This window comes from Myxine glutinosa, chromosome 9, assembly GCF_964187855.1.
Source record: "Myxine glutinosa chromosome 9, kmMyxGlut1.1, whole genome shotgun sequence".
Classification (NCBI taxonomy): Eukaryota; Metazoa; Chordata; class Myxini; order Myxiniformes; family Myxinidae; genus Myxine; species Myxine glutinosa.
Window position 1 is genome coordinate 22,564,714 of NC_136269.1, and position 13,275 is coordinate 22,577,988.

The following is a 13,275-nucleotide window of genomic DNA, read 5'->3' on the forward strand; positions in this document are numbered from 1 at the left end:
AAGGATTTTGACTTGTTCAGATGTGTCCTGGCAAACTCCAGTCAGGCTTTCTTTTGTCTCTCTCTCAGCAGTGGGGTCCTCCTGGGTCTCCTACCATAGATCCTCCTTTTATTGAGTTGGTGATGGATGGTGCGAGTTGAAACTGTCGTACCTTGTGTCTGAAGATCACTATGAATCTATTTGGCAGTTGATCGAGGTGCTTTCAAACATTGCCATTCAAGGCATCCTTCGCTGCAATCTTCGATCATGTTTTCTCTTGCAGCCATGTCCTGGGAGGTTGGCTACAGTGCCATGGGCCTTAAACTTCCTGATAACATTGCATACGGTAGACACAGGAACATCTCTGGAGATGGACTTGTACCCTTCAGATTGTCCATGTTTGGCTACAATCCTGTGTATGACTTCTTCAGACAATTCTCTGGTTTTTTTTTTTTTTTTTATGTTCATTGCGATACACACAGTGACACAAAACAGCAGAGTGACTCCTTTTCTCTATTCAAACTGGTTGAATGCGGTTACCACACAGTTAAACAGAACTATGCCGGCGTACTCAAAGAGGACTCCAAACAACATATGGAGCAGGTCTTCTGCAGACTCGGTCTGCTTCTTGTCTTTTATAGTGTTTTGTTGAGACAAAGAAATTCTTCTGGGCTTTGGAGTATCGGTTTGAGTGATGAGGGTTCGATCAAGAGGTCAGGGATTCAGATAAGCAAGCGTTTAAAGCCATCTGGTTTCCATTCCAGCGTAAGCCATAAAGATAAGCATTTCAGACCAAATATTCAGACATTCCATTTGTCTGGAAGGAACATTTTCAGGGTTTAACATCGTTGCACAGATTATCAATGTTGCCTTTATTTATTTTAAGTATATCTAAGCACATCACATAATTTCTATAATTCATAATGCAGATTACTCAAGGAGTTATCACGAAGTAGATGTTTTTCATTACCAAGATTCACCAATAGATACGCCACTTGCTAAGCTGCCTTACTAATAGCTATAGCCACTTGCTAAGCTGCCTTACTAATAGCTACAGCCACTTGCTAAGCTGCCTTACTAATAGCTACAGCCACTTGCTAAGCTGCCTTACTAATAGCTACATCCATTTGCTAAGCTGCCTTACTAATAGCTACATCCATTTGCTAAGCTGCCTTACTAATAGCAACATCCATTTGCTAAGCTGCCTTACTAAGAGCTACATCCATTTGCTAAGCGGCCTTACTAATAGCTACATCCACTTGCTAAGAGCTACATCCACTCGCTAAGCTGCCTTACTAATAGCTACATCCACTTGCTAAGAGCTACATCCACTCGCTAAGCGGCCTTACTAATAGCTACATCCACTCGCTAAGCTGCCTTACTAATAGCTACATCCACTTGATAAGCGGCCTTACCAATAGCTACATCCACTTGCCAAGCTGCCTTACTAAGAGCTACATCCATTTGCTAAGCTGCCTTACTAATAGCTACAGCCACTTGCTAAGCTGCCTTACTAAGAGCTACATCCATTTGCTAAGCGGCCTTACTAATAGCTACATCCACTTGCTAAGCGGCCTTACTAATATCTACAGCCACTTGCTAAGCTGCCTTACTAATAGCTACAGCCACTTGCTAAGCGGCCTTACTAATAGCTACATCCATTTGCTAAGCTGCCTTACTAAGAGCTACATCCACTCGCTAAGCTGCCTTACTAATAGCTACATCCACAATTCATCTGTTTTTAGTTTAACAATCAGGGGATAGCGCGAACGCAGTCCCCCACTACCACAAATTGTACAGTCGAGTTTCCCACATTTGGGGAAATCGCAAGGGTCAACCCACCCGGAGTGCAATGGGTGGACCTCGCCCTGAGAACACCACCTTAATGATCATGGTATTTCTCCTGTCAGGTAAGTATGAGTTGTTTACCCCACGGTCTCCCTTGTCCTAGTGCGAGCACCGCCTTACTTTACCAGGACGTATTCAACACTTTTCCCTGAATATCTATTTAAATGGTGAATTTTGCACGATATTTGTAAACAAATCCTAATTGTAATATTAGGTTCGATATTATGATTTATTTATTTGGATAATTTCTCGCTTTGCTGCTGAGATTGGAGCAGATTAATAAACGATTTAGCGACTGGATGCCTTCCGAGGAAGCCGAAATGTCATGACGCTGGCCTGACGTCATGACGCCACCGTGACGTTGTGACGCTAAGTACTGTATCAACGCATGACGCATGATATTGAGTCGCGATTTTCGCGATCTTGTAACAATAATCTATTTGAAGTTACTCCATCGCACATGGATCCTTGTGTTCATAGTTGATGGATGATTAAGACGAGTCGATGTAGGAAAAGGTTTTGAACTTTCTGGTTGAGTTTGCGGATGCGATTGTGTGGACAGTCCAGACCACTGAGCTGTGTCATCGTGGGAACTCCCAGCCGATGAGAGTACGTTTGCTGGTGGGCGCGAGGCCGCCATATTGGGACTCCCTACGGACCGAAAATTCCACAGTAAACAACGTGGAATAAACATGAATGATTAGCAGGTTGTTTTCGTTTTTATAGCGCTTTTTCATGTTGTCGTGATTACGAAGAGCAGGTTTTAAAATAAACTGAGTTTTGTTTTATCGGGCGTTTTTCCTGTTATGGTGAGTACCAAGATGGCGGCCGGCGACTTCAGTTTTTTCAGCAAACCAGTGATCCGGTTATATTTAGATCAGTGGTCCCAACCACTGATCTCTGTACTAACTGGATAGGAAGGGAAGCTCATTTTTGAAGGCATTTGTCCGCCATCTTTGCTCCCCCACGATTCTCCAAAACGAATGTCATTTGCCGATGTAATGTGATTCCTCTTCTTCATTCAAATCGACCGCTGCGGTTTTTATAACCGTAAGCAGCGCATGATGGCATTTCATCAATCCTGTAATAATGCTTTTTCAACCCTGGAACGGATTAAAATCAATTCGGAATGGAATAAAATAAAGTGGGAAGGTGGAATTTTCGTAGGAAATATGCTGATAATTAAATATTAAATTCTTTAAATTCCCTCTAATTAAATATTAAATATTAAATAAATTAAATATTCCAATAATAAAGGATAATATTAAATATTAAATAATTAAATTCAATATTAAATAATATTAATATTAAATATTAATAGTAATTAAATATTCTTTAAAAATTTAAAGAATAGGAAAATAGGACTGCGTTTACTTTTTCATGACTGATTAATATAACATGGATCTGCAAAATAAATTGGGATGTGAATACTTGTATACGTACCATATTTGTGGTCAAGTGTTCGTTTTGTTTTTTCATTCCACATGGCACAATATTCTTACTGAAGTGAGTACCATTGAAAATAAATTGCATCCATTTATCAAAGAATCAGAATAGTATTGTAACGAATTTGAGAAGTGTAACGGTTTTGAGAAGTGTAACAATTTTGGAGAAAGTGTAACGAATGTGAAAAGTATGGTTTTGTTGTGTGTAACACCCTCGTAATGTAAATAATGGTCGCAGCCGTCCTCCTAGTTAATTCCATGAAACTTACACACAGGCCACGATATATCTTTTTAAATAGTTTATTTCCTTATTCTATGTAGGCTAAATATGTGTTTCCCACTAGATTGACTCTGCATTGCATCAAACGAAATAAAGCGTAGGCCCCTCCGATGATCCATGGCAGCTCAAGTGCCAGGGATTCCCCCACTTGAGCTTTCACAGCAAACGTTTATTGCAGTACTGAACTGCTGTGCAACGTGACGGCGCAGTACCTGCAGCTGCTGACCGGTTTTCGCCATTTGCGGCCATTACGAACAAGGGGAGTGGCTAGAGAAGACGGGTCGCCCCCCTCGTCATAGGGGGGAGGAGTAAGTCGGCCCCGCTCATCCAACCCAGAACAAGGGGTTTGGCTAAGAGAGGGCGGAGCGGGAACCCCCGAGAAAGTGCGCGAAGGTTCGGTGAGAAAACCAATATAAGTCGCCGCGGGACGCACTCCACTGGCTTGCTCTTGCTCCTCTTGCTCTTGCTCTTGCCCCTCCAGCTCTTGCTCTGACCCCGTCCTCTTGCTTGCTGTCGCTCGTTGTTGCTGGGGAGAAGGAAGACGCCTGAACGAGCAGGTGTGTGCGAGCCATCGTGCGACCAGCTGCGCTGCAGCTAAGGGGCCGCAGGCCACGAAAAGGACGCGCCAGGCAGCAATCCACGCTGGACCCTCCATTGCCTCCCAAAACAACCATCCATCCTCAAGCCATACCTGCCTGCAATATCCCCCGTGTAAGTGTGAACGTCGTCTGTCCTAATCGTTGTCCTGGGGTTAAGTAAATTGACTAGTATAAGCTAACGATTCACTGTGTGACTGCTTCTTCCATCCATTGTTTGTAAATAATTTTGATCGCTCCTTCTTTTTGCTTGTGTGTATAATAAATCCTGTTATTCCTCCGTACTCTGTCTTCTTCTCTCTTCCTTCTCTTTCGGTCGCTTTAGAGGTTTCCAAATTGAATATCTGTGGTGCGATCTGGTCAACGTTGGGGGAGTCGGGCCAATCGGGGATCCTGTAACGGTCGCGGTGGACCATCCGCTCGGCCCAAAGTAACATCTAAACCGCGTCTGTAACAGTATAGTGAAAACAAACTTCTGAGTTATACTTCTGGGCAGAGAAACATGATGGTCAATGGTCATAGTAAATATTTTTGTTATTCTCCTCCAAGACACGTCAGGATATTGCGAAATTATGACAAATTATAATTACAGAATATAAAATAGCAACATGTGTGCACTGTATCATGTGTGTTCTATAATCTCACTGGTGCTTGAACAAAATCAGTTTGGACATCTGCTTCCTGACTTTCTCTCCGGTGATGGCTTCCGTCTCCTTTTTCCCAAGATGAAAGAGTTTGATTCGACAATAACAAGAAGCTGCTATCTTCACGAGCTTGTGAATATGATTATCTTCCACTGCAGTTTCAAACTGGTGTGAGTGCAGTTCAGGAAATAAGTCCATATGAACAGCACGGTATTGCTCATAACAGCCATGGATACTGCAGCTGAAATTCCGGATCCTTGAGAAAGATTCCCATTTGTCTTCTTCAGTAGTCGTTGAAAACAATGTTTTGTTTTGTTTTTGAAAACAATTTTTCGAGTGTTTTGTTGAAATTTCGATTAAATTATTTTATAAAATATAGCAGGCATTGTCTTTTGATAAAGACAATGAACGGACGCAGATTTTCTGGGGGAACCAATATGGCGACGAATATACTTGCGGTGACTTCACAGCGAATGGACCGATTGGCGTTGATTTGGCGTCGAGCCTCCAATCCAGTTTGTGTAGAGATCAGTGGGTGAGACGGACACAGAGTCCAGGAGCAAGCTCAAGTTAAAGGAGCAGGCAAGTTCCGACCAAAAATTAAAAGCCAAAGCTATGCGAAGCATGTGGGGGAAAATGTATCACTTTTGTCCAGAACGTCCACATCCATTTGCTAAGCTGCCTTACTAAGAGCTACATCCATTTGCTAAGCTGCCTTACCAATAGCTACAGCCACTTGCTAAGCTGCCTTACTAATAGCTACAGCCATTTGCTAAGCGGCCTTACTAATAGCTACATCCACTTGCTAAGCTGCCTTACTAATAGCTACATCCACATCCATTTGCTAAGCTGCCTTACTAATAGCTACATCCACTTGCTAAGCTGCCTTACCAATAGCTACATCCACTTGCTAAGCTGCCTTACTAAGAGCTACAGCCACTTGCTAAGCTGCCTTACTAATAGCTACAGCCACTTGCCAAGCAGCCTTACTAATAGCTACAGCCACTTGCTAAGCTGCCTTACTAATAGCTACAGCCACTTGCTAAGCTGCCTTACTAATAGCTACATCCATTTGCTAAGCTGCCTTACTAATAGCTACATCCATTTGCTAAGCTGCCTTACTAATAGCTACATCCATTTGCTAAGCTGCCTTACTAATAGCAACATCCATTTGCTAAGCGGCCTTACCAATAGCTACAGCCACTTGCTAAGCTGCCTTACTAATAGCTACAGCCACTTGCTAAGCTGCCTTACTAATAGCTACAGCCACTTGCTAAGCTGCCTTACTAATAGCTACAGCCACTTGCTAAGCTGCCTTACTAATAGCTACAGCCACTTGCTAAGCTGCCTTACTAATAGCTACAGCCACTTGCTAAGCTGCCTTACTAATAGCTACATCCATTTGCTAAGCTGCCTTACTAATAGCTACATCCATTTGCTAAGCTGCCTTACTAATAGCAACATCCATTTGCTAAGCTGCCTTACTAAGAGCTACATCCATTTGCTAAGCGGCCTTACTAATAGCTACATCCACTTGCTAAGCGGCCTTACTAATATCTACAGCCACTTGCTAAGCTGCCTTACTAATATCTACAGGCACTTGCTAAGCTGCCTTACTAATAGCTACAGCCACTTGCTAAGCGGCCTTACTAATAGCTACATCCATTTGCTAAGCTGCCTTACTAACAGCTACATCCATTTGCTAAGCTGCCTTACTAAGAGCTACATCCACTCGCTAAGCTGCCTTACTAATAGCTACATCCACAATTCATCTGTTTTTAGTTTAACAATCAGGGGATAGCGCGAACGCAGTCCCCCACTACCACAAATTGTACAGTCGAGTTTCCCACATTTGGGGAAATCGCAAGGGTCAACCCACCCGGAGTGCAATGGGTGGACCTCGCCCTGAGAACACCATATTGTTTTATTAAAAAATTCGATAGTACAAGTCAACAATTGTCAGCAAATAAAACCATACACAAACCTCACCAAAGAAACAAGTTACCAATGTTCGGAACATTTCGCAATCCCTTGCTTCCCTCATATTGTTCCCAAAAACAAAAAAGAAAAACCCATTGCATTCAAAATTAAAGCCATACACAAAACCTCATATGCCCATGGTGAAAACTCCTTTCCAATGTCCAGATCATTTAACAAATCCATTGCTTCACAGTACTTTCCATACTTTCATGCAGTATTTAACAAATCAAGTGAAGTAACAATCAGGGGGTCGTGCCCCGGCTTGGGACAAAACTACCCCGGCTTGGGAAACATTTTCCTCCACAAAGCCTTCTCTCTGACAGAGGCTCTTCCCAAAAGTCTCGAGCAATTGGCTATCTCGCTCAGAAAAATAGCCACAAAAAGGCCAGGGTCCCACTTGTCCCTTCCAAAGATGGCCAAGCATCTGCATTTCCACAGCGCCATCTTCGTTGCACAAGTGATCCTCCAATACGTTGACTTCTGCAACAGAGGAACTCGCCCTGTTAGCCCATTTTTAACCACCTCATACGTTAAATTCATATTTGGGAGCAGAGTGGAGAGCCAACGCACATTGATGATGCCCCAAGACCTTTGGGCAAATACACATGACCACATGTAATGTGACACCGATTCTGCCTGATTACACCCAGAATACGGACATTCGACTGTTCGGGCAAGCCCACGCGTGGCACCTACCAGCCGTGAGGGAAGTAAACCTTTTACGTGTAACCACGCCAGGTCACTATGACGCCCGGGCATAGACAATGCCGAGATAGAGACCCAAAATGAAGAACTCCATCCCAACGAAGTTCCCCTAATAATACTTATTTCTTCATCCGAGAAGACATGAAGTTTTAAAGTGAGAAAATCCACCTCCTTCAACCTCCTGAAGTCATGCTCTATAATCACCCGCTTCAAAAGGTCGTACGGGTATGTCGGAAACCAATTGTAGGGAGCAGATGATCTAACATCAAACACTTCCCACCCGCGCACAATGGGCCCCATATTGTAGTGGATGAGGCCTCGCAAACCCCACAGCTCTCCCTTCAATGCTCTCAGGTGACATGCCACCGATGCTATACGTAGCAGCACGGGAAGGTCAGGGCAGCCTCTGCCCCCAGACACCTCTCTTTTGCACAAATCGGTCCAACTCGGTTTAAAAATCCATGATGCGCAGAAGAACCCATACACAATACCCTTTAATCGACGGACGATACCGGGTAATGGAGGCAGCACCTCAGCGAGTGTCCTCAACGCAGGAAAAAATTGCCCCCTGACGATTAATGCCTTTTCTCGACAGGCAAGCGTCCGTCCTTTCCATTCATGACTGAGCTTTCTAATCTGGGCCAGCTTCTTATCCCAGTTCCCCAACGGGTTTGCTACCTTCCCCAGAAACACTCCCAAAACCTTCACCTGTTCATTAAGACCCCCAAACATCACTTCTATCCTGGGCCTATCAAATTTTTCCCCAAACACCAACACCCTACTTTTCTCGAAGTTGATATAGAGCCCCGATGCTCTAGCAAATGCCATACAGCATCCCACCGCTTCCCATAACGAGTAGTCATTTCTGGCAAATATGACTATGTCATCCATATATGCTATGGAGGCTATGCCATCCCCCACCATCCCTGGGATCCTAAACCCATCCACCTTATTCTCCAAAGCCGAGACGAGGGGGAGGGTTGCCAAAACAAAAAGCAAGGGGGATAAGGGACAGCCTTGCCTGACCCCTTTCTCCACTTTAAATCCATTTAACACCCTGTTATCGATCACTACCTTTGCAGTCGAATTCTCATAAAGACACTGCATTGCCCGAACCAACTTTGCGTCAAAGGACAACACCCTTAATAGGTCCCATAAATAATCCCGGGAGACGTTATCAAATGCTTTTACCAAATCCAAGCTTAAAACTGCAAGGTCTGACCTTCTGTTCCCCACCAAGGCCAGTACGTCCCGAACGAGGAGCACCACGTCGGAAGCCCTCCTACCTTTTATCCCACACCTCTGGTGCGCGTGTAGGACCCTACCGACCACGTGCTGCATGCGACCCAATAACATTGACGCAAAAATCTTGTAGTCTGAATTCAGTAGAGAAATTGGCCTCCAATTCTTAATGTCTTTAAGATCCCCTTCTTTTGGGAGTAGAATCAGCAGCGATTCTGACCAAGACTTTGGCACCGTATTTTCCTGCCAAATAGCATTGCAGACTTCCAAAAACGGCCCTTTAATTTCTTGAAAAAATACTTGATAAAATTCATTTGGAATTCCATCACTTCCAGGGGTTTTACCTTTCTTTAACACTCCAACCACCCGCTCCAGCTCCACTGACGTAAATGGATGGCTGCTTCCTGTACCGTTCGCCTGAACCTTGCAATGCGAGAAGAGATGGCCCTTGTCGACTGCCGAGACCTCCTCCCTTTTATACAAGTTAGAGTAGAACTCCCTAATTAGATCATCGACCACCTGTGGGTCAGACTGAACTGTTCCGTTATTGTCCCTCACGCACGACGGTTGCACCCGACGTTTGATCAGCCGCCGGAAAAAGGGGGGGGAGCACTGTTCTCGCTGCCCCACTGCCCTCACGGGACTCCGGAAAACAATCCGGTCTTCTTGGCTTCGGAAATATGCGGCAATGCTACATTTCGCCAATGAAATTTCCCGCCCAACTTCAAAACCATTCAATTGGAGGGCAAACAGACGCTGCAATCTAAGCGACAAGCGAGCGAACTTTCTGTTTTCCCATCGCCTCATTGTTCTCCCCAAACAAAGCAACAACTTCTTTACTCTGCTTTTAAAATCTTCCCACCAGTCACAAATGTGTCCGAATTCTGGGATTAAAGTAACCCATTGGGAAATCTTTTCCTTAATAATATTATACGACCAAGGCACCTCAAACAATGTAATATTACATTTCCAGTGACCCTCGACCGTCGGGATCTGAATCGGCAATGAAAGGTCAACTTCAACCCCACAATGATCTGAGAAGGAGTTCCAGATCCTCTGGAAACTCCGAATCCCAAATTGCTTTGAAATAAAAACATAATCAATCCGTGATGGCCCATAAATTCCACTACCCACCCATGTGTGGCCAGGACCCGCCGGATGTAGCTCCCGAAATGCATCCCTCAGGTCAAACGCAAGCAACATGTTTTTCGCAAACAAAGACGATGAATCTCGTTCCGGAATATCCACCGACAAATTAAAGTCTCCACCCAAAACCAAGAGGCGTTGCGTACATAGCCATAATTGAATCTTCTTCAAACAGTCGACACGCTCCCCCGGATTTTGAGGAAGATAAACATTGATAAAACGAAAACGCAAAGCATACAAATCCACATCCAACACGCATATCCTCCCAGGCAACACATCGATCGCACTCCTAATCACCCAAGGAAACCTATGGCCCAAAAGTACAGCGATCCCATCATTCCTGTTGACGTTGCTACCCGAAAAATGCGAAGGACCTGACCAATCCTTAATAAGGGCCGGATAACTTGCACGGGCCGGCAGAAAACATTCCTGCAAAAAAACAACGTCCACAACCGTAGATTTTATCTCCCTCAAAACCACAGCCCTCCGACTTGGCCTTAGAATGCTTCGAACGTTAACTGACAGAATCTTGAGGCGGTCCATCCGAGGAGTAGTTTAGTGGAGAACGATCTCTTCCTCTGGAAGTTCTGCTGTCCCCCGATTTCTTTAAACCCTGCCCCCATCTTGCAGACCTCCGTCTCCCCACTTTAAATTCAGGCTCCTCTGCCCCTTTTTCCTGATGTACCGAGTCCCACTCCACCCCACCCTTGGTGGTTGTCTTCTCAGTCACCTTGCCGCCCCGATCCCCTCCCCCCCTCTTTAACACTTCCCTCTCAGTCTCCTTACTTCCAAGTGCCACTAGCACTGAAGGATGACTGTCTTCACCTTGAACCACTTCCGCCCTATTGCTCCTGACCTCTGAGCCTTCATTCTCCGCTCCCCATTCACTCACAGCTTCTTTATCTCCCCGCTCTTCAACACCCTCTGGCTGGATGGAGGCATCCTGGAGGTTTGGGGAAGACAAGCTAACCTCCGCCATACCGACCTTTGAAACCGCTGGTAACATTTCACTGGGGGGCTCAAGTGTCACCACTGGCTGAGTGGCTGGCTGCCGTGCTCCAGTTACCTCATTTCCATCCTGTACATGGACAAAATTATGACGGTCACTTCTGCTTGAATTACCCGACAGAAACTCACGTGTGCTTTTAACTCTGTTGGCAAACGATTCTGGACACTGACGGAACAAATGGTCCGAACTACCACACAAGCTACACTTCAGGGGTTTTGAACACGCTTGCCCCAGGTGCTCAAAAGAACCACACCTGTAGCACTTTGGTGTGTTACATGCCCATGCCATGTGATCCGTGCTCCCACATCTGTTGCACATCTTGACTTGCCCAGGATAGTACAGGAATCCCCGAAATGGGCCAATAGTCACTTTCCCAGGAAGGTGCCGAAGCCCTCCAGGCGATGTGGGGTCAGATTCCAACTTGACTTTTATAGTCCTCGCTCCAGTCCTAACGCCATCCACGTCTCTGGTGTTCGTCACTGGGCCCAGCACCTTGCAAGATTTACTCAGCCACGTAATGATATCTTCGTTTTTCAAAGTTTCACTGTATATTTGCAGTGTAATATTAACCACACCCTTCTCTGACAAAGCTTCAGCCGAAAAGTGACTCAGTGGTTTGGTATATTTTCGCTCTTCCCAACGCTCCCAAAACTGAAGGAATGAAGGGAAATTCGCAAAGACTACTTCATATATTTTACCTCCAGGTAAAGCAAAGATCGAGTCTAACTGCGACACTCCAAACCCCAAAGCGCCCTGCAGCACGAGCCTGCTGAACAAAAGTCGATTCACAGTGAGATCGTCCCACACCTCCATACGCACGGCATTTCGACGTTGGACCCGAGACGCGCCCGCGATAATTGCTGCAGCTGCGGAGTTTCTTACCGGAGGCCTCGTTCTCCCCGCGGTAATTTCCACCACTGTGGCACTTTTTACAGGAGCATTCGCTCTCAACACCGTCGGCGGGTCCGAGTGATCACGCGGTACCTCCCGGCTTCGACTCATAGACCCTTGTAGCCCTACCGGAACACTGGAGGAGCTGGAGGATTCCAATGAAACTCTGTCCCCATCGTCCTTCGACGTTGCAGCAGCAACAGCAGTAGAGACCGAATCGCCATCCTGGGGTTCACTCCACGACACTCCTCCCTCCATAGAAGGAACGGATGTTCCTTCCGCCGGATCCAAAATAGGTGCAAGAAGATCCATCACTCGGGCCGCTTGCTCGTCCAAAACACTTTCGTCCACCTCCGAGTCTTCTGAAAGAGTCGGCTCCCTTGCAGCCCAAGAACAACCAGCAGCGTCCATAACACCCGAAGTCGTAGCACCCGAAATCGTAGCACCTGAAATCTCCATCTGCTCTTCGACACAGCATCCCGCGGAATCTGAAACGCGCAGCGGCACACCATCCGCAGGTATACTATCCATAACAAGAGACCATGGTATTTCTCCTGTCAGGTAAGTATGAGTTGTTTACCCCACGGTCTCCCTTGTCCTAGTGCGAGCACCGCCTTACTTTACCAGGACGTATTCAACACTTTTCCCTGAATATCTATTTAAATGGTGAATTTTGCACGATATTTGTAAACAAATCCTAATTGTAATATTAGGTTCGATATTATGATTTATTTATTTGGATAATTTCTCGCTTTGCTGCTGAGATTGGAGCAGATTATAAACTATTTAGCGACTGGATGCCTCAGAGGAAGCCGACATGTCATGACGCTATCAAGACGTCATGACGCCGGATATTGAGTCTCGATTTTCCAACTTCCTTCTTTTACCTCGTTATCTTGTAACAAAAATGTCTTTGAAATTCCTCCATCGCACATGGATCCTTGTTAGTTGGTGGAACATTAAATCGAGTCGATTAAGGGGAAAGGTTTTGATCTTTCTGTTCGAGTTTGCGGATGGGACAGGGCCGTCTTCAGAGCATTGTAGGCCCTGGGCAAAGCAATCCAATTGGGCCCCTTCCAACCCACCCAAGGGAATAAAAATGAAAACGGTCAATAAAATTAAACCTATAGATTTATTGGTACTTTCAACAAAATCAATGTTTGAACATAAAAAATCATGCTGCAAAGCGAGGATTAATCAACACAAACTTTTGAACAATATAACATAAGCCTTGAAAAAAACAAAAATTTCAACATATAAATGATAATAATTGGTACACCGCACAGACGGAGATGGTACAGTATGAATTATTTATTATTGTGCAAACGTTTGCGAAATTTATTTGCAGAGAATTGATTTATAATTGGCTTGGAGTCGATGGTCTTCAGGTGTCATTTTCCGTGCACATGAGTGAAAGTCGGTTCAAACGCTGCTGCCGCATTGTGCTGCGAAGCTGATTCTTTGTGAGCTTCAATCTTGCAAATGAACGTTCCCCTGCACAGTTAGTCAC

General features: G+C 45.1%; 1 protein-coding gene, 1 non-coding gene and 1 pseudogene across 2 annotated transcripts; all 3 read right to left on the reverse strand.

Moving 5' to 3' along the window:
* Window positions 1-1,733: 1,733 nt before the first annotated feature.
* On the reverse strand, window positions 1,734-1,897 carry LOC137435852 (U1 spliceosomal RNA). The gene has a single exon (XR_010986147.1). It is a non-coding gene; the product is annotated as a U1 spliceosomal RNA (small nuclear RNA).
* Window positions 1,898-6,583: 4,686 nt separating this feature from the next.
* On the reverse strand, window positions 6,584-6,718 carry LOC137435902 (U1 spliceosomal RNA; annotated as a pseudogene).
* A 280-nt stretch (window positions 6,719-6,998) lies between these two features.
* ZCCHC3 (zinc finger CCHC-type containing 3) lies at window positions 6,999-12,310 on the reverse strand. Its single transcript, XM_078785083.1, has 2 exons — window positions 10,498-12,310; window positions 6,999-7,272 (listed from the first exon to the last, which is right to left on the reverse strand). The coding sequence occupies exons 1-2, from the start codon at window positions 12,294-12,296 to the stop codon at window positions 6,999-7,001; spliced, it is 2,073 nt and encodes a 690-aa protein (XP_078641209.1). The 5' UTR covers window positions 12,297-12,310.
* Between the last annotated feature and the right edge of the window lie 965 nt (window positions 12,311-13,275).